Below are 20,469 nucleotides of genomic sequence, written 5' to 3'. Positions count from 1 at the left end.
TACTTTGCATCTTGTTTTCCTCCTCCTCCTCCTACATGTGTGATTTCTCTGTTTTTAATCTCAATTTTTCTTTGCTTTAACATGCATGTTTTTCTACCCTCCTCCCCCTCCTCCTCCTCCGCCTCATCCCCCCCACCCTCTGCCTTCATCTTTTTCTTTTCTTATTCTGGCGGTTTCAACAACAAAAGCTTTTTTGAAACTATTTCGAGTACCCTTTCCTCACCAGGACGCCGCCTGGCTCGTTTGCGGGTCGTTCCTCTGAGGACCCCGCAGTCAGCTCTGAGCTATTAATTTTTAATGCGAGTGTTTGGATTAGAGACCCTCACTCCTTGTTTACATCCTTGTGATGTTACTTGCTTTGTCTGGAGACGGCGTAATGCAATTCCGCCGGTGCGTGCGTGCGAGCGAGCTTGCGAGTTCTATATTTTGCGGCCTCGCATTTGCATCGGCGCCGGTCGCCCCCCCCCCCCCGACGAGTCCCGCGAGCTCGCGATGGGACGCCGGCCACTGGGGTTTTCTCAGGGTACAAACTGTGTAGGGGAGGGGAGGCGAGGGGCAGTTTGCTTATTGTTTGTGGGCATGTTCGGAGCCGGAGCGCAGCGAGGTGGGAGTGTCAAGGGGTTGGGATAATTGCTGACTCCATTTTAAGGGGCCTGGAAAATAAAAAAAAACCTCTGCACCAGCATCTCTGGCCCCAGACCCGCCCACCAACCTCTCCCCCACCCCCAACCCAACCCCCCCCCCCCCCAATGAAAATGATGTTCTATGATCCCTCTAGCTCATTAACAGAAGGTCTTTTAATGAGCTTTCAACAGGGCGGGGGGCTGGGCGGACGGAGAGAAGTGTGGTCGGATGGCGGTGGGGGGAGGTGGGGTGAGGGGGTGGTGGTGGTGGTGGTGAGGGGGTGTTGCGCCAGATGCACACACGCCCACTCTGACCAATTACCATTGTGCTGCGGAGAATGAGGAGGAAGTGCAGACGGGGAGGGCGCAGATGAGACAGTTTGTCAGTTTCTGTCCACAGAGACAGAAAGCGCAATCCCCCCCCCCCACCCCACCATCAACAACAACAACAACATCAACACAAGGAAAGAGGGACAGTACAGGTGACAACCTGGTCGAGTCCTCCGCTCAACTCTGCCCTCCCTCGCCGGGCCCTTTTTGGCGCCAGCGGCGAGCGCCATTTGGCGCTGCGCGCGGGCCCAATTACGCGAGGTAAGACGATCCGCCGCGCGGTCGCCCTCGCAGCCACTGGATATAGTTTTCCACGTCCACAACCGGAGTGCCCTTTGTCTCCGCCGGGTCCACACCTCTCCAGCCCGCCGCACGCCCGCCGACGGCCAATCACGGCGCAGAAAAAAAGGGTCTTTGTGTGCGGCGCGGTGGTTGAGGGGGCGCGAGTTCCGAGCTGGGTTGACTGTCGCCGAGGGCTCTGATGTGGGACAAGTTGTTTGTCCGCTTCGCCGAGGAAGCTCTTTGTTGGTCTGGAGGTCGCTGCAGAGAGACATCGCATTTTTATTATTTTTTTCTGTCTCGCCGACTTTTGCTGCCCCTTCTGTGAAGGGAAAAGACATAAGCAGAAGCGTCTAAGGTTTTCGGTCGTGGCAACATTGTGCCCCGGTTTAAATTGTTGGCGGCTTCGGCGCTGCTGTGCAAGTCGAACGTTATGAAATGATTCAGCCTTGCTGTCGATTCTCACAAAAGTCGGGACGGCAAAGTTTCCCCCTGATCCGTACAAAGACATTTGCTGCTATTGAATTTTTCTAGTGCGAAGGGGAGCGGGGACCCAGGTTAGAGCCTTGAGGGACACCGTATCCCAGAGATTCAGGGGCAACATCAAAAAAGAAAGTGATGTCAGGAGAAGGGCTGACCCAGATATGACGAGCACGGTGCCAAAAAGAGGGATTCAGCCGCACAAAAACACCACAATGTTCACCTGCATGGTGTAGAAAAGCTGAAAATGAAACAAAAAAAAAATGAATAAACGCAGGCTGAGCTCAGTATCGCTGCCCGTCTTTGTGGGCCTTGAAGTGCGGCACCCTGGCAAGCGTGCGTCGCGGCACAATCGCAATTCAGATTAAACTTAAGGTGATTAGTCGAGAAAATGCTCACAACAAAGGGAATGTGTGAGCCTCTGTGTTTGCTTTCCTACGGGGCAGGCCCGTGGCCATGAGAGCCTCTCACTTATGTATGAGAAGATTGTGCTTTATCATGGAAAAAGCCAATTAGCCGGGAGTTTTTAATTACATTTCTCGTGGCGTTACCGCGCGAAGCCTCCAATCATCTCCGCCGTCCCTGTCCTGTTGTCCTCTCTCCTCCCGCCCCAGAATAGCTGAGGAGGAGGAGTGAGGTGGGGGGATTAAATCATCAGCAGGCCAGACTGAGAAGGGGATAACAAGAAAGAGAAAGATGCATTTGGGAGCGATCACACAAACCACAAGACTCCCTCTCTGCTCTTTATCCCTGCGCAGTTCCCACAATTCCCACCTTCCCCTTCGCCCTTCCCTCCTCCCGCACTGACCGCAGAGCGAAACCTGAACTCTGGAATTACACCCGCCTCCCTCTTCTCCTCCCCCATCGCACCCCACCCTCCTCACCTCTGACAGTGGGGAGTGTGAGAGGTACGACGGGACACCTTCCTTTCCTTTCCAGCCCGGCCATCAGTCAAACCGGCTTCCCTGTCGCTGCCATTCACCCCCGAGCGTCACTGATCGAGCGGCTTCAGCGGGAGCCACCGCTTCAGTTTGGCTGCAGGATGAGGAAGTTAGAGACGTTCCATGTGTTCAAAAACAAAACAAAAGAAGAGAGGGGGAAACGTGCTGAGTTCTCGGTAGATTAAGCAGGCATTGTTTGGTGACACCGTCGCCACTCTGTGAAGGCGAAAATCAATTTTTGAGGTTGGGGTGGACGGTGTTGACCTTCCAGCGGTTAAATAAGTGTCTCGCCGCCATTGTTTGTTTCCAGGATTAAACGTAGATTCACTCTAATCCAGCGGAGACAACTCTTTAATGCACACTGATGGATTACCTGCAGGAGTCGCTTTACGATTATGACAATGAGGAGCACAAATTTATTCACAGAAAAGCCTCAACTGGGCTTTAATTGATGAGAAAAGTGCATTTTCTGTGAATATTCATATGTGATGGAGTACGTGACAGTTTAAAATGGATATTGTATAGCGCCAAAATTAGAGGCATACTTTAAATCATTCAGCTTCTTTCAGCTATAATTCATCCAATCTGTTTCCTGGTCTGGAACAATTTCCTTTACTAATCAACATTAATTTTGAGTATTTGCAGTGATTCAGAAAATGTAATTTACAACAAAAAAACGGAAGACAATCAAATTGTCTTCAATTTGTCCAGCTCTCACTTGACTAAAACATAGATTTCTAATGCATTTTAGCAGTTAATCGTCATAGATGGTACAGCACTGATGGACTAATCTTGATTTATGATGGCAAGTAAACAGTCTGTAGTTTCATATCACTGACATTGTGTTAATGAGTGTGTTAATAAGAGTTGTGAAAATCTCTCTAACTGCACTTGAATCACTCGGGTGGTGTTGAGGCAGCCAAACCCTGCAGGAAAACTACCTCGGTCTCGTCAGCGCTGTGCTTGACCCCACATTGAGTCATATTTGGAAGAAAAAAAAAAAGTCCTTTAAACACTGAAGCAGCTGCATTCCTTGTCAGTCCAGTCAGCGAGTTGTGCATATTTACTTTCAAGGTTAACTGCACAACGGCCCTCCAGACCTGAAGGTTTTCTGCTGGAAATACCTGAATACGCAAAAGCAAACAGTGCCCTTTCTTCTGCTGTATTTGTACTAGGGAAGGATTAGTTTTAAAAAAAAGTTGTATAATACAGTGTATGGTAATGTGCGAAAAAAGCAAGAATAAGATGGTACAAAATACAATATAACTGTCAAAATATTACACTGTAGACATTTGATTATAATATCTATAGAATACAGTTAAGTGCAACGTGGCATTTCATGACTAAAAACTACACAAATACAGATTATCTGCTTTGCAATGAAATGTATATTTGCCTAAGTGTAATATACTACAAGCCCCGGGGTGGCACAATAAAAGTGCGATAAGGACGTTTACAGCGGAAAATAAGAGGCAAAATGTTTCGGTACATAATAATCCAAGCAAAGCATGAGATTTAGTGAGCTCATGCGCTTCTAAAACATCACAGAGAATTATTCGACAGCCCCACCTCTTGAGGGCAAAGAGCTTTATTTCTGTCTCGTCCTGGGTTGTAAAAATAAATATCTTCCCGACTATAAACTTTTCAGACTTCATGCGGGAAAAGACTGTGAAGAGCATTACTGACAGTTGATGGTCTTATGAATATTATGCCTTTTTCCCCTCGTTCGGATTGAATTCTTTACCGAATTAACTATGCATTCTGTGAATATTATATCTTTTATATATCTCATATAATATTCTTGGAGCTGTTTTTCAGAGAGTTTGTCCTGTTTTGAAAACGGATAGAATGATGTATTAATAGAGCGAATCATTAAATCTGGGCTTCTGAATATTCCTATCCGAGACATTTCCAAAGATTTCTCGACCTACAAATTTTGCACGCGGACACGTTTCATCTTAAGAAAATGTGCTCTGGAAAATTCCCCCTTTCAAAACCTACTTCTCCCACAGCTCTCGTGCCAAGTTTTGGAGGGCGGATTAAAACGCAGCCAAGCGACAACCTATAAGGAAGGACGACGCGAGGTAATTAAACATCTGCCTCCGAAAAACCCCTCAACAATTTGTTTTCTCCGACATCCTCAAACCTCTTTGTTTTTCATGAGCACACGTACATCCACTCAATCCAGCTGCACCTGGTCACCCTCCTTAAGAAGGACACGCAGCTAATCAGTTGCCTGCATAATTACTTACATGCACGCACACACATACAAACACATAGGCAACGCACACACTCTCTCTCTCACACACACACACACACACACACACACACACACACACACACACACACACACAAACAAGTAAAAGAAACACATTTTGGTCAGTTAGTTTCAGTCAGTTTCTTGAGTTTCATGTTCAGCCCAGCCCACAAGCAGTTACCAGTGCAGGAAAAACTGGATTCGACCACGAAGCCCTCCAGGCCCCAACTGTCTACCACACACACACACACACACACACACACACACACACACGGTGCAGGGGTCAGAGGTGTGACCTGGTTAGCATGCATATTGAGGTTGGGGAGGTGGATTTCAGTCCTGTGACAGATGAAAATGCTTTCATGTGTTTTGTTTTGTTTTTTTTTTGCCTGCAGGCCTGAGGCAATGTTAACTGTCTGCAGCGGAGTTCTCACCTGCTGCAAACGTTTGTTTGTGGCACACTGCGTCACACTTGCCTTTCATTGTGGTCGCACCGCAGTCAATGGGCACTGCAACAAGACTGAGATGTGTCGAGTGCTTGTGAGCAACAAAACAAACAGGATAATCACAAAGTGAGTGACAGCCTTTCGTAGTAAAAAATAAATAAATAAATCCCTGAAAATAAAAATGGAAAAGGAAAAGAAAGAAGCACTTGCATCTCCCTAATACTACATGATCCCCTGCAGAGATAGCCCACACAAAATTAATACCCCAGGCTCAACAAAAGCTCTCAAGACATAGTTAACATGATTATTATGAGTTTCACAGAGCAGAAATGATTTCACAAAATTTAAATTTTATGATAATATGCCTTCATCAAGGTATGGCAGTTACTTCCATTTACTTCCATCCTCTCTGTGTGCCCTGTGTTGAACTCAAGAATGGTTACGTGGATCACCTACGTCTTCAATGACACCCAGGCGGGTCGCTAGCTTTCAACATTGAAGAACTTTTAATTTGAAAGTTAACCCTTTAAAAACTTAGTAGATGATGTAAAGATTCACCACAGAAGAGGGATATTGTGTTTTAAAAACTTTTTTGACTCATTTAATTCAATATGGAAAATCTAGAGACGGCACGATGCTCACCGGCAGTACTTTTCTTGTTAGCTGTGCGGAGGCGCTAAAGCAAAAGCACTACCTCATAAGATAATGATGTGCAATATTAAAAACAATTACATTTTAAACACGTAATATAAAGTACAACTGATTAGCAAGCAGGCCATTAAAAAAAAGAGAAATAACAAAAAAGAACCCAGCAGACTTTAATGTCACGTATGAAATTTCAAGGATAAAATCATTTCTCAGCCATTCTCAGCCATACCGCTACCAATAAAGATAAAGCAAAATGGCACAATCGAAAGCGCACAAGTTCGAGCCCAAGTTGGAGATTGCTGCCTTCAGACCAGGACGGAAATATGCAAATGGCTCATTTGAACATAGTCAACCTTACTCTCCTCCCCTCAATCAGTCTCCCTTTCCACTTCATCTGGTGTGGTGTGTGTGTGTGTGTGTGTGTGTGTGTGTGTGTGTGTGTGTGTGTGTGTTCGCGCGTCGTGATGTGACAGTATGAGGAGCGGGACAAAGCCGGTTAACCAGCGGGGAGAGTGTGAGAGGGGCCGCTGCTGCCGGGGTCGTGGGATCAGAGCAGGTCACCGAGGTGTGGGAGTGTCTGCTCGGCCCTCTGACCTTTGTCACCGAGGCGTCCCATAATCCCGTCCTCAAAAGACCATACGGACATAATAGAGAGCCCATGAATGGCCTTAAATGGTGACCATTAGGTGGATCTGTGTCGCTATTCTTCTTGTTTGTTTAGTCCCGGTCAGTCTCACGATTTCAGTGTAATCAGGCGTGTGATGAAGGTGCGGCTGGAGACGCCTGGAGAGGCCTGGGGTGCACGCTGCAGGACAACAGGGTCTTGGAAAGGGACATCCACCTAAATTAGAGGAACGACATGGGACAAGATGGCAAAACAAAGAGGAGGCAGGCTGGACGGTAATTGGAGGTCCATTTCAGATGGTTGAAGTCCCGACTGGAGTGGTTGACACTGGAGGAGTTCAGCGACCCTCCTCTTCAGGCTGCTCAATGAATTTATCGCAGCGGGAGCAAGAAGACCTCATGAGCCATTGTACCGATATCCTGCCGAGGCCTCTGTCGTTGCCCATCCTGCCATTTCATTCATTTGTGGCATTAAAAAAAGTCCTCCAAATACTGCATTGAGAACAAGAACGTTTGTCTCACAATGTGGAAATTATCAGAGGAGAATTTAATGCAGTATTTAAGGAGAAAATATCCTGCGTAAAAGATAGGAATCCCTAAAACAATACTCATAGCAATACGGATTGTCATCAATACCTTGCGTCACAGTCTGTCAGGTATCATCATCATCTGAAATATGCTGATGATTTGTAAATACTTATGATCCTTTTTCAGGTAGTGGTGTTTCATTGAGGACTGGAAAGCATGGGGCAGACAATGAGGACAAAATGAGAGACGCCTTCTAGTTTGTTAAGTCACCTCCTTCACTCTTCATTTGTTTGTGCTCGACAAACAGTCGTCTGTTCCCCTTTCACACGTAGAAATACAAAGTTGAGGTTCAAAGAGCGTGTAGTTGCATGGAATCATTATTTCTTTTCATAATAATAATAATAATAATGATACTTTACAAATGCATTCTTATAACTGAATCCTGGCAGGACTCTTGGATGTTTACTACTATTTTACGATTTTGATGAATAATCTTTCAATGGCTTTTTCCCTTTCCAGTTGAATGGATCAATGCTATTTGTCAAGTACAGAAAAAAATATTTTACACCCAATGCATGTCCTGCAACTCAGCTAACTTGAGTTTTTGTTCAATTAAAAAATAAATTAAATCAAAAGACAATAGGGTGATTCGCCCTTAAAAAGACAAGCCTCTCTGAATTTTATGTGTGGACTTCTTTGAAACCTCAGAATAATACCAAGTGCGCGCCAGTTCAGAAAATGTGGAGTAGACTGACACCTAGCGTCAAGTAAAAAAAAAACAAAAAAAAGAAAACGTGCATAATCTGTGTTAAAATCGATTTACACGAATTTTCAAGTTGATTTGTTTTTTCAAATGCACTTACCATATTTGAGGTGTCAGTTATTATCGTATTTATTTCATCCTATAGACGAGTTTAGTAGACCAATGCACAGATTAAAATATTCGAATCATTCTCCTCCTCCTCCTCCTCCTCCGCCCTTCTCATCATTATTATCATTATCATCATCGTCGTGCGTCGTCGTCGTCAGAAGTAGTAGTAGTAGTAGTAGTGGGTCATTCCAGAATTGGAGGACATTTTACGTCCCACCCATCCAATTTTAAATAATCCACATCCAAAATCCTAAAGAATGTAGTTTCTGAATTACCTTGACCTGAGACCAAATCTAAAAAATAAAAAAACGAAGAGGAAAGAATGCTTGAAAATAGTTTTAAAAATACCAAATAAGTCTGGAGTACCCCCTGAAATGCGACTTGTCCCACCCCTCTAATGACCAAATTTGATCTCAAATAAAACAGTTAAAATTAAATTTAATTAAAAAAATGTATCATTTGTTTCATTGCTTTCTCCTGTAACTGTGGGAACATTTGTCTTAATGAACATAATATTTCAAGTAATACTTATTATTCATGGAAGGTGTGTCCCACAACATGCACGCAACCCGGTTACCATAACCTTTTTAGCATAGTAGAAGAAGAAGAAAGCAGTGAATCACATGATACGCTGGACTTAACATCATCAAACAGTTTTCCAAAAAGAATGGGTAGAGCAAAGGTATGTCCTCTCTTCTATTTTTCATAATTTTATAACATAGTTAGCCTTACTTCAATGTCTCATTGTACCTCATGCAACCCTGTTATGCATATGATCAGAATATGACAATTTTTATTTATTTATTTATTTTTAACTTATTTATATAAGTAAGGTTGTAAGGTTGTCCTCTTGGTCAGCAGTAACAGCTAGCTAAACAGCTAGCTTCTACTCCTGAGAGAAAGCTGACATTAGTACGGATTTGCAACCCTGTTACAGGTAACAGGGTAACAGTTGAGTAACAGCAAAGTAAAAACAATTAAAAAAAATAAATAATTGTACCATTGGTCTGTAAGCTAAGCTAACCAAGCCTTTGATAGTTTATTACCTATTATTGATAAATATGTAGCAGAAAATCATAAAAGTGAAGGTTTATTTTTCAAGAATTTTGAAGCCAAAATGTGCTCCAATTCTGGAATGACCCTAGCAGTAGTAGTAGCAGCCTAGTAGTGTCGTTATGGCTGAGTGCTGTAATTGCTGGTGCTGGTTAGGTGCCTGGTCAGATCCTGTTGACCGGGTCAGTTGTCGCTTTTGAAGCCTCGAGGAATGTGTGCGTCCCGTCTGTCCACGCATGCTGATGATGGTGATGACGGACAATAAATTTTCTGAGCTCAAAGACGCTGCTGGCACCTTGTCATTACTCCGACTCCAGCTCTCCGCGGCCCCCAGCGCTCTGCATACCTTGTCGGGCTGGAAGTCGGGGAGGCGCTCCGAGTTGGTCCGTGCTTGCTGGGAAGGGTGTGCGCAGAAAACTATTTAAGCCCCGGCTATCGAGACTCGTTCTGGTGGCTTTTCACGGTGCATTCACTGACAGAATGGAGACTGACAGGAAAGCTCCTCTGGGTTCTATTGGGAACCCCATCAAATTTAAAGATCAGGACTTCAGGAAGCTCCTGGAGGAGTGCCTCAAGTCCGGGAAACTGTTCTCCGACCCAACGTTCCCAGCGGAGCAGGTATCCATTGCTATGCCAGAAGATCCAGATCCAAAGAAGGAGATCAAGTGGCAGAGACCCAAGGTGCGTCAACACACACACCCATTGTCTAGTTTTATTTGAGTGGTGAACTTCAGGTCGCAGTTACTTGCAAGCTATAGCCCATAAAACCTGCACACGTGAGTCATTTAGTGCGTGCATAATTTCATAACAAGACAAATCCTGGAATTTCTTGTAATTTCAGGACATTTGCTGTTGAGTTGTTTTTGCAGATGCTTAACAACCAGACATACGAAATTGTTCTCCGGGTCATTGAGTTGCAGGTGATTCACTGAGGTGTGGCTCCGGCCTGAGTGACACCTGGATTGCTGCCCTCTGTAGCCTGCTGGAGAAATGCATGGAAACGTTTGACTTAAATGAAACTATATGAACAGTTTTTCACGATTAGCCTAACAGTAATGATGATATCAATATTAATAAACACACCCCCATGAGGAAGTTAAGCTAAAAAACCTGGCAGGCAGGCCCACGATAAAATGACTAGCTTCGAATCCGCCTCAACTGTTTAAATGAAATGTCAAAAAGAGATTCTGAATCAACTGTATGTCATTATACACAATTTAAAGGTCAATCTGTCTCTTAATCGTTGTCAAAAAGGTGAAAAACTTGTTGTTTAAAGGGGGGACTAGGGCCTTTTTTTTTTTTTTATGTTGAGCAACTTTCTGTCTTTGGCACGTGGCCATAATGTCGCCAAACATTTTCACTCATCAAACCAGTCAGTGCCACCACCAGATCTTAGAAAACATTGTGCCCCATACTTAGAAGCACAGAGAGTCAGACGAACACTGACGAAGCCTGTTGAGCCGTTTATCAATACATCCTTCATTTCTGTCTGATTAAACAGAAGCGTATGGTGTCCGCGCATGAACTCTTGTCCCGAACAGACAAATGTCATCGTGATCCAGCAGGAATATCACATTGTCCTTTTTTCCCTCCTGCTGAAGGAAATCAGTCAGAATGCAGTGTTTGTGGAGGGCACCACTGGGACCACTGACATCTGCCAGGGCCAGCTTGGTGAGTCCAGCAGGAAAACATCCAAACACACACACATCCCCACCTCCTCTTCCAAGCACATCAGACTAACTACTGCAGCCTCTTACCCAATGTCCACATGGTCTTAGGTAGAAGATGAACTTGTGACACAAATTTAAAAAAAAAAGTGGCCCAAACCAAAAACTTTTGTGGAATCTGTCCCCCATTGTGTCTTTCACAGTTTTTTTTTTTTTTTTGCGTGTTTCCTATTTGAAGTGAAGAATTCAAGAATGTTCTTTTAAACAATCGCTGCCCCCCTTTCTGGCATTCTATGATCTAAACTATGACCCACGGTGTGTTTCCATGATCGGCCAACTCCGACTGCTACATCTTCAAAGGTTAACGATACGGTGCAGATGTTTGCCGTTAAAGGAGGAATGCAGTTTGCAAGTTTGTGTGTGAGTTGCGGTGTGTGGAAAGGGAGGCAGAAACATCGAGTGACATGCAGGAAAACAATGTTTTTTTTGTTTTGTTTTGTTTTCTGTTCTCTCACTCAGGCAACTGCTGGCTGCTGGCCGCCCTGTCCTGTCTCACCATGCATCCCAAGCTCTTTGTCAAGGTGGTCCCGCCCAACCAGAGCATGTCCAAACCGTATGTGGGAATCTTCCATTTCAGGGTTAGTACAGGTCGCAGGTTAGAATATCTGCTGTTATATGAACATTTTACTCTTGTTTTAGAAAATCTGTTAATCTCTGTTCTAATGCTGGTGAGAGCTGGCTACTATATATGTATATATACACATACATATATACATATATATATATATATATATATATATATATATATATACTTGGGATATGAATATATATATTTAATATTTGTGCCCTATTTATTTGTTTGTTCATGAATATTTATTACTGCTTGCTGCGAATCAAGTGGGCCTCTGGGAAACCCTGAACCATAAATTAACATTATGTGTTTACAAGGCATAAAAAGAAGTTAGCGCAGTTCAAATGTAATGAAATGTTAGCAGTGATAAGGTATAAAATGTAAATGTAAATATACACATGAAAGCCTGGCTGGTAGAGTTCTTTTGGAGCTCCCTCTTCACAATGTGGAAATCATTCTGTGGCGTTATGTAAGTCCGTTTCATTTCTCACGTCAGTTTTATTATCTCACGATTATTACTGACCAATATTCATAGGATGAGTACTAAACAGTGTTACATTTCTGTAAAAGAACAAATGGATAGATTTTTTGGGTGGGGTTGTTTATGACACCAGAGAAGAAGCGTTGCGCTGTTGTCGTAAAATCTTCTTCCTTATCAAAACCTTGTGCCAACAATTTCCCCGATGTGATTTAATGGCCTGATATTTAGTGCGGTTAATGATAAGTAGCCAATGCAGCCTCTGGCAAAGGTCAGGCAAACTTTTACAGCAAGAGAGGAAGAACAAGTCCTTTAGGTGTGAAACGGTAGTTTTTTTCTCTCAATTGAACATCAAGAAGATTCAATAAATAAAAAAAAGTAAAAACTAAAACTAAAAAAAAGCAAATATTTTAACCGTCATATTGTTTTGGCTTTCCCTATTGTCGGTGGTATCATCTCTTCCTCCTATTGCATTTCCATTCCTTTTGCCCTCAGTGAACAAATCAAACAGGTATCAACTCATCCGAGACTCATCGCTTGGCGAGTCTCTCGCATGTCATCAGAGACAAACATTAAAGCCAGATCTTTATCACCGCATTAGGGGTGGTAATTCTAATGTAAAGCGTTTATAAATCCCTCTCCCTGACATGCACGGAACAATTTTTAAAAAATGACCTAGCGCGGCACCTGAAGCAAGTCGGAGCAAATTCGCGGGCTGGAAAGAGACCATTTATCAGGACTTTAGCCCCAGAGGATGTAGGTCCTTCAGAGCTTTGACATGACTCAACAGGCAGGATGGAAGAACTGGAAAGTCATTTTGCTCTGTTCGGGCGATGGGAGAGTGGGAGAGCAGTCCAGACATGCAGCTAGTCACTACCCTTGGGACACTACGCAACAAACACACACCTCGTAGGTATGAGAGGCCAGTTGCGGCTTGTCCTCGGCCACTGCTGTGTACTGGCTGAGTGTTTACTGTACACCCTCAATAAGACACAACTGCTTCTTCAGTCCAGGGTGTCAACTGGTGCATTCGAGGTCGAGATGGATGTGTTTGTCAGATCTGAACGGCTCGTTTTGTATTAGGCCGACATCGGCGCATTAAACATAAGATCTGTGAATGTTAGTGTCTTAAAGTCAGTGTATTACAGATTCATTAATTATACATGATTGGAATGTACATTTCCTGTATCTTTTGTCGTATGTACAGTACACACAGCATACATATTTACAGTATATATGTGTGTATATACATATATATATATGTATACATATATTTTATACATAATACATAAGTCTATCCTGTCAGTAGGCTCAAAATAACTGAGAAAATGACATCCTTTTCTTGTCTTGCAAAAACTCATTTTACTTGTCACTTTGTGATGTCACAAAGGGTGTTGACTGAATGTTTTTCAGCAAATCAAAATCAATTTGATGAAAACATTTTTTTTTTTTTTTTGCCAATTTGCAACCAGAAAATGTAATAGTATGTAATTAAGTTTAAGGCTATGAGGTCACATTAAGATCTGAAGATCGCAAGCACGCAAATAAGGAACCAGCGTCGTTTTGAAGGAAGGTGCTATGTCACATCCCAACTTGCAGCCTCTGCTGCCTCCATAAGGCGAAACATATCGCTGGCGGCAGGTTAATTTCTGTTTTTCCTTGACTTAATTATGCTTCTCGCTGACCCAGTTTCACAATTCTCCCCCCTGTCTGTCCGCCTGCCCGCCTGTGTTTCCTGTGCAGTTCTGGCAGTATGGTGAGTGGGTGGAGGTGGTTGTGGATGACAGGCTGCCAGTGCGCGAGGGCCGTCTGCTCTTCAGCTACTCTCACACCCGTAACGAGTACTGGAGCGCCCTGGTGGAGAAGGCCTACGCCAAGTCAGTTGCCACCACCAGCATATGCTTGTGCTTTGTAAATGCGACTGTGAGCACCCACTCCTTTCCCTGCGTGTTTAGCGGAATGACAGTCAATGCAAAATACGATTTCCTCACCCCTCGGTATGTAGGCTGGTCGGATCTTATGGAAGCCTGAAGGGGGGAAACATCTCCGAGGGCATGGAGGATTTCACCGGCGGGATCGCCTACTCCATGCAGGTGTCATCTCGAACCCCCCGAGTCCTCTGGAGGATCCTGACAGCCGCGCTAGCCCGGGGCAGCCTGCTCAGCTGCTTCATTCAGGTACACACACACACACACACACACACACACACACACACTGCACACAGATCCACATTTGTGTGTCAACCCTTGTGTCTTTGTGTTCAAAGGCGATGAGCCACCGGGAGGTTGGTCAGGTGACAGACGACGGACTCATAAAGGGCCACGCTTACGCCATCACTGACACTGAACAGGCCAGTACCAAAACAACAAACTATGCAAACTGCATCTAATATGTTTCTTTGTCTTTCTCCAAAGTCTGTTTCCCAGTAAAGAAACTCCAGCACATCTGCTTCGTAACAATTCCTTACGAAAGTAAATATTCCCGAGTTAGCTGAAGGCTAATTTCCATTGGTAGTCCCTTTGCCAGGTGCGAATAGACACTTCAGTCAAATACGCGATAGACATAGACAAGAAGACAGCATGAAGGCAGATAGGCAGAAACAGTACAAAGATAAAACAAATAAAAGTACAGTACAATCATCACAAGACAAGCCGCATTGACTAAAGCACAGTTTTAAAGCTTTAAATATTAAAGTATTACATTTTTTTTAAAAACTCAAGCAGAAAACACTCAGGCAATACGTATGACCTTAATGATTACAAGCATTGCCTGATAAGTATTGTCATTATCATTAAGTATTCACATTAACAAAGCAAAACTATCAGTACTACTAGCAGTAGTACTACTATGGCTCAAATGGTTGGGCGTCAACAAGCTAGTCCATTGCGTTGACTTTAAAAGAGTGATATGACGGAGACCCTCTGATTGATTGTGGTATTGTATTCCATTGGTGTGATGCTGTGAATGAGGATACAGCCTGGCTGAATATGATGTACAATTCACTTTAGCAATGTCTTCCAAAAGTGCCTCCGTCTCTGACTTTGAACTTTCCAGAAATTGCTTGTTCCACAGAATTGTGTGTGTTCGACACAGGCTTCTGAAAATCAGCCCTTTATGATGTCATAAAGAGCAATGCTTCCTCACTGATCCCAGTTTAGTGAAAACACACACAGCCAGCTGTGTTCTACCTTTATAAAGACCAGGCTGAGGTCTAAGTTAATACTGAAAAATAAGAAAAAAATGACTTATCAAAAATCATTTACCAGGTATTTATAATCAATCAACAGTTAAAAAAGGAGGCCAAAAAGTGCAGTTTGACGTTTGCTCTCTTCTTCCGTTCAGGTGATGAAATCCTCGGATGAGATCTTGTTGCTGAGGCTCAGGAACCCGTGGGGTTTCGTCGAATACCGCGGCCCTTGGAGTGACAGGTGGAGGCGCTGTCTGTTAGCGAGTGCTCCGTGAGAAAGTCGCTAAGGACCTCGAGTGGTGTTAAATTCTCTGCGCCTGCTGCGTGTGTCACCGCAGGGGAAAGGAGTGGAATGACGTGGACGCGGCCGAGAAGAAACGAATTGAGCTGAAGAAGAAAGAAGACGGAGAGTTCTGGTATGTGGCACAAAAACAAATCTCTACAATGTAACACCTGGATCCGTAATACAGTGTGACTCAACTTATTAGGACGGTTCAAAATTTCTCCACTAATTGAAAATGTGAAGATGATGCTTTTACAGTCCGGTTTATGATAAGTGTATCAAAATATCATTTTATTTAAAAAAAAAGTAAGTCTAAACTTGAACTTTAACATAAAAAGAAACAGTTTGAGTTCACTATAATTCAAAAAAAAAACAACAACAGTTAATTGACAGAGCACAAGAGAACCAAAATCAAATTATCATTTGCCTCTAACGTGCAATAGAATTTGCCTTTTGTCAAAGTAAGACATTCCGTCTAAAAACCTCCAGTGTCTCTCGCTCTCTGCTAGGATCAGTGCGGACGACCTCTCCAGGCTGTTCGACATCGTGGAGCTGTGTAGCGTGAATCCAGACACACTTGTGGAAGAGAACCATCCGGCCTCTCCCACTTCTCCCGCCTCTCCTTCGACCTGGACCATCAGCGAGCACGAGGGGCGCTGGGCACCGGGGAGCTCTGCCGGCGGCAGCCGCAGATACAGAAGTGCGTTTATCACCGTCAACGGTGGATTCGAGCTGTATCCTGTATCAAATCAAATCACCTCACGATGGCCTCTCTTCTTTTTCACTGTTGAACTCAAGAGTCTTTCTGGAAGAACCCTCAATTCGAGCTGAGCCTCACGGAGCAGGACAAATCCGACGACGAGGACGACGACGATGAGGACGGCGGCGGGGACGACGAGGACGACGTTGACAGCAGCAACGGTGGTGCTGACGCGCCGAGCGAAGAGGAGAAAAAGAGGGCAGAGAAAAAGGATAAGAGATCTAAGCAGTGCACGGTGCTGGTGGAGCTGCTGCAGAAAAACCGCAGGCAGAAGGCCAAAGTCCACTTCCTGTACATCGCGTTCCACATCTACAAGGTGGCGCCTCCGCTGCTTCACCTCTCTGTTTCAGCCATCATCACTAATAGTCGTGACTGGTTTCTTTTTGTGATTTGTCTTTACAGATCTCCCCAGAGGTGACCATCCTACAAAAAATGGATTTTCAACTTGAAAATTCTCTGATATCATTTCATCATTTAAATTAAGATTTGCGTTAGCTTTGGTGATTTTTGCATCGGGGGTTTATGTTTCTTCTCGCAGCTTCAGGGAGTGTGTCTGACTCGTAACTTCTTCATGAAAACTGGCCCCGTCGGTCGCTCCGGAAAATATAAAGCTCAGAGGTAAGAAGGAATCAGTCGATCAGTCATGACCTCTTCATTGCCTCCAGTGTTCTTCAGTGTACTTAGTGACACCACTCATTCAGGAGCATCATCAACATCTTTTGTTTTTTTCTATTTCCTTGACTTGAAAACCCAAAACCCAAAAGTTTTGCACACACAGTTTGTTCAAGAAAGTGATGGTACAATCTAACTGAAGTGGCTTGGAAATAAATACACCGATTCAGCTTATTTAAAAACCTGTTTACTATTAAAACGTTAATAATCTGATGCTTTGTGAGACTTCGGCGCCACAATAAATACTAGAAGTAGAGCAATGATCTCGCTTAATAAATGACAGAAAATCACATTTCAACCTTATGTTTGAAATAACTGTCGAGCAGGAGCCTTTCAATCAGGCTTTTCATTGACTGTAATAAAATATAATTATAACCTCATAACATCAAGTAGTTAAACAATGTGAAATGAGTCAAATACAATTATTATATTGGGGAGCAAATGGTAGTATTTCGTGGCTCTCTAGGCAAAGAATGATGGGCAGGCATGCTGAAATGCTGTCAGGTGCTTTAGGGAAGCTCTGCTTGATCGCCACCTACTGACAACTCAGGAGTTAAACACCTTCAAGGAGAGTGGAGACTGAGCAAAACGTTACTCTTGATTAATTTACAGCAGTGAGAAAGCGCTGGTTGCTGTGGATGCTGGGAGTAACACAACAGATCTATGCATTCTTTTATTCTTGTTTTAGTCTATCTGCTTTTAGTAGCAGAGTGGTTCCACAAACACGTGGCTACATTCCCTGCAATGAAAACATGGGCTACAGCAATTTATTGATGTTAGAAAATGTATTTTTTTTAAACTCAATGTAACGACTTAAATTAGTGATAACATAAAAAAATAAAAAAAATCAGATTCAAAACAAGTCAAACAGAGCTAAATAATGTGGAATTTTTAAAGGTTAAAATGGTAAATAACAAACCTTTAGAGAGTTGAACCGGCCATCTCCTCATGGCAAGGCAAATGAACTGGCTGAACTGGAATTCCCCAAACTAATACCAGTCAGTAAATGTGTGTCATTATCAAAGTCGTTGTCAAAATAGGAAAGACATCTTCATGCAGCCGGAGAAACTTGTTTGAAGTCACCAACCACTTCATCATTCTGTCCCTTAGGGGTGTGTGGAGGAAGCTGCACCTGGACCCGGGTAACTACATCATTGTGGCGTCCACATACAGACCCAATCAGCCAGGAGAGTTCTTTGTCCGCATCTTCTCCAAGACTGGAAACACTCTGGGGTAGGATGACGTTCACTTGCCACGTTTGAAAAGAAAAAGAGAATTTTTCTCCTTCCCCACTGCCATGCAGGCAAAATGTTGTTGCACACTTCCAGTATTTATCCAGTAACTATAACTAACTGTTTTTATTTATTTATTTTGCACATTATGCCTTTTTATTCGTATTTAGAAGGTGAATCATGTACCAGTTATTATCCTTAGCAACTGAACCTTTGAAACTGTTGGAAAAACAATCAACTGACAGTTTGATTGTTTGTTTGTTTTTTTATGTTCCAGCACCCAGGACTTCACCTGTTCCTTTAACTTCCTCCCGGTGAGTTCAGAATGAGGTTTAGGTTGGGTTCACTTCAAAAAAACACACACCATGTAACTGATAACCAGAGGACATGCTAGGCTAATATTTAGCTGTTAATGTTGTTGTTTGCCAAATAGGTTATGGCAGCTCCTGTCCTACCGGAGGATCACATCAGGGTTCAGAAGACTTTTGATGAGGCGGCCGGCTCTGTGAGAAGTCTTCACTGAAGTCCTCACCCTGACTGGGTGAAGTGTAAAGCTAATTCATTTTGGACTTGTAAACTAAAGTACAGTTCGTCTGTTTTTCTCTGCAGGACGACAAACTTAATGCCAAGGACCTCATGAAGCTGTTCAATTCAGGTGCCGAGTCATCCAGACATTCACGGACGATCTGAAAACATAAAGGCTTTAAAAAAACGTTTCACTACACTTAACGACCACTAGATGGGAGCAAAGTTGTGATATGGTGCCTCCAGCGCTTGAGCGCCAGAGGTCGCCCAGTCTAGACTGAGGCTCTTAGGTGCAGTCAAATAGAGTGCAGTGATGTTTACGAATGAACGCGACTAATCCATGTCCTCATCGCGACCTTTCATGGATTTAACCTGCCTTTTCTTTCTGTGCATCAATCCAACATCTCCTAATTGCAGCTCTGGACAAAGATTACCATCTGCCGCTGGAGACGTGCAGACAGCTCATCTTTGGAGAAGATGTATCCCTCCCTTTGTCCTCAGTATTTATCAAATACAGTGTTTCTTGAAGTGGGAATCTTCTCTGACCTCAATTTTATTACAGTCTGCTGAAATTACAAAGCTCACACACACACACACACACACACACACACACACACACACACACACACACACACACACCAGTTCAAATTACAACCCACAGTTTCCCACACCGTGGCAAGACAAAGGGTTTTTAACTCTCACTCAAGTCCTCCTGTTTGAGTCATCTGTACCATCCCGCTGATCTCCCTCCTCGCTTCATCTCTCTTCATCTCTAACTTCATGCCTTCTAAAGAGATCCTTAACTCTGCCGGCAGTCCAAGGGACGCTCCAGCCTCAGCCGAAAGCAAGCAGAAACCCTGCTGTCCAGCTTACGCAGTCTGCAGGTACTTGACGGTCTGTGTTTGTGTGTGAAAAGTATGATGATGACACAGAAAGTAAACACAATTGTGAGGTTTTGGGTGCAATCTTCCCTTTCAGTCCATCTTCTTTCAATTTGACGAGGACTCCTCTGGAGCGATGAGCCCCTTTGAGTTCAGCTCAGCGCTGGAAGCTGTCGGTATTTATACTGTGCACACACATACGCGCGCACACACAGAGCGACAAAATGCACGCAAGCCCTCCTCACTCCACACTTCCGCTTCCTACAGGGATGCAGTGCGACGGCAAGATAGTGCAGCTGCTCTCCGAGCGCTTTGCTTCTGGCGAGCTGCACATGGCCTTCCACAGCTTTGTGTCGTGTGTCACCCGACTGCGCAAGCTCTTTGGTAACGCACACACTGACTCACGCAAACACAAACCGCACCACACTTCGGAACAAACTGTTGAAAACTCCAAGGGGTCCGGTCGTGGTTGCATGCGCTAAGTTGGAAAAGGGCCTCTTCTTTTTTTTTTCTTGGTTTTGCGAAAAGCAGCTAGTCACTGTGTCACCTCTGCTCCTCAGCTCTGTATGAATCAGAGAGCAGCCAGGAAGTGAAAGACAGAGGGATCAACGCTGTGAGTCAATGCACACATTTTATTTTTCTGTGATTTCCGCCAAAATGGACTTAACCGGATTTGAACTCTTTTACTTCTAATCTGTCTGCTCTCTGTTGTCCCAACACAGTGGCTGCTCCAGTTCCTGACAGTGTGAAGACACTTGCTGGAGGCCGTCCATGGGTCCACACTATACTGATGTGCAAAGCCAGGACCCAGTGTAGCAACAATGTTTTGGTATTGTAGAGAGGAGACACAAAGAGCTTTACCAAAAACTGTCCCCCTAAGTTCCCCTTAAGTTAGATCGCTGGTCCTCTACTGACTGTCTTACTTTCTTGCGATGATGAAAGAAAGAAATAAAGAACAGTCAAATGCTATGTCATCGTACAAGTTAACTGGCAATTGGACGGTTGTTCGAACTTTCATTGTACAATTAAAGGTGCAAAGTAACAACTGGGTTGTGATATTCTTTATCTGCACA

General features: G+C 43.9%; 1 protein-coding gene across 1 annotated transcript; it reads left to right on the top strand.

Moving 5' to 3' along the window:
- The first annotated feature begins 9,291 nt into the window (after positions 1 to 9,291).
- On the top strand, positions 9,292 to 20,441 carry capn12 (calpain 12). The gene is made up of 22 exons (XM_076036167.1): positions 9,292 to 9,761; positions 10,682 to 10,751; positions 11,267 to 11,385; positions 13,600 to 13,733; positions 13,862 to 14,033; positions 14,123 to 14,206; positions 15,199 to 15,284; positions 15,382 to 15,459; positions 15,836 to 16,026; positions 16,125 to 16,402; positions 16,489 to 16,500; positions 16,625 to 16,704; positions 17,869 to 17,991; positions 18,268 to 18,304; positions 18,424 to 18,495; positions 18,600 to 18,645; positions 18,933 to 18,994; positions 19,331 to 19,399; positions 19,494 to 19,572; positions 19,664 to 19,780; positions 19,957 to 20,009; positions 20,119 to 20,441. The coding sequence occupies exons 1-22, from the start codon at positions 9,561 to 9,563 to the stop codon at positions 20,143 to 20,145; spliced, it is 2,190 nt and encodes a 729-aa protein (XP_075892282.1). The 5' UTR covers positions 9,292 to 9,560; the 3' UTR covers positions 20,146 to 20,441.
- The last annotated feature ends 28 nt before the right edge of the window (positions 20,442 to 20,469 follow it).

Source organism: Nelusetta ayraudi, unplaced genomic scaffold, assembly GCF_046127955.1.
Source record: "Nelusetta ayraudi isolate G7.1 ecotype Tasmania unplaced genomic scaffold, CSIRO-AGI_Nayr_v1 ptg000048l, whole genome shotgun sequence".
NCBI classification, from domain to species: Eukaryota; Metazoa; Chordata; class Actinopteri; order Tetraodontiformes; family Monacanthidae; genus Nelusetta; species Nelusetta ayraudi.
The sequence above is the reverse complement of the archived record's forward strand: the minus strand, read 5'-3'. Positions and strand labels throughout refer to the sequence as shown.

Coding starts and splice junctions, on each gene's coding strand:
- capn12 (XM_076036167.1), top strand. CDS start 9,561: ATGGAGACTGACAGGAAAGCTCCTCTGGGTTCTATTGGGAACCCCATC. Junction 13,734..13,861: donor GTGGAGAAGGCCTACGCCAA/GTCAGTTGCCAC, acceptor CTCGGTATGTAG/GCTGGTCGGATCTTATGGAA. Junction 19,400..19,493: donor CCAGCTTACGCAGTCTGCAG/GTACTTGACGGT, acceptor CTTCCCTTTCAG/TCCATCTTCTTTCAATTTGA.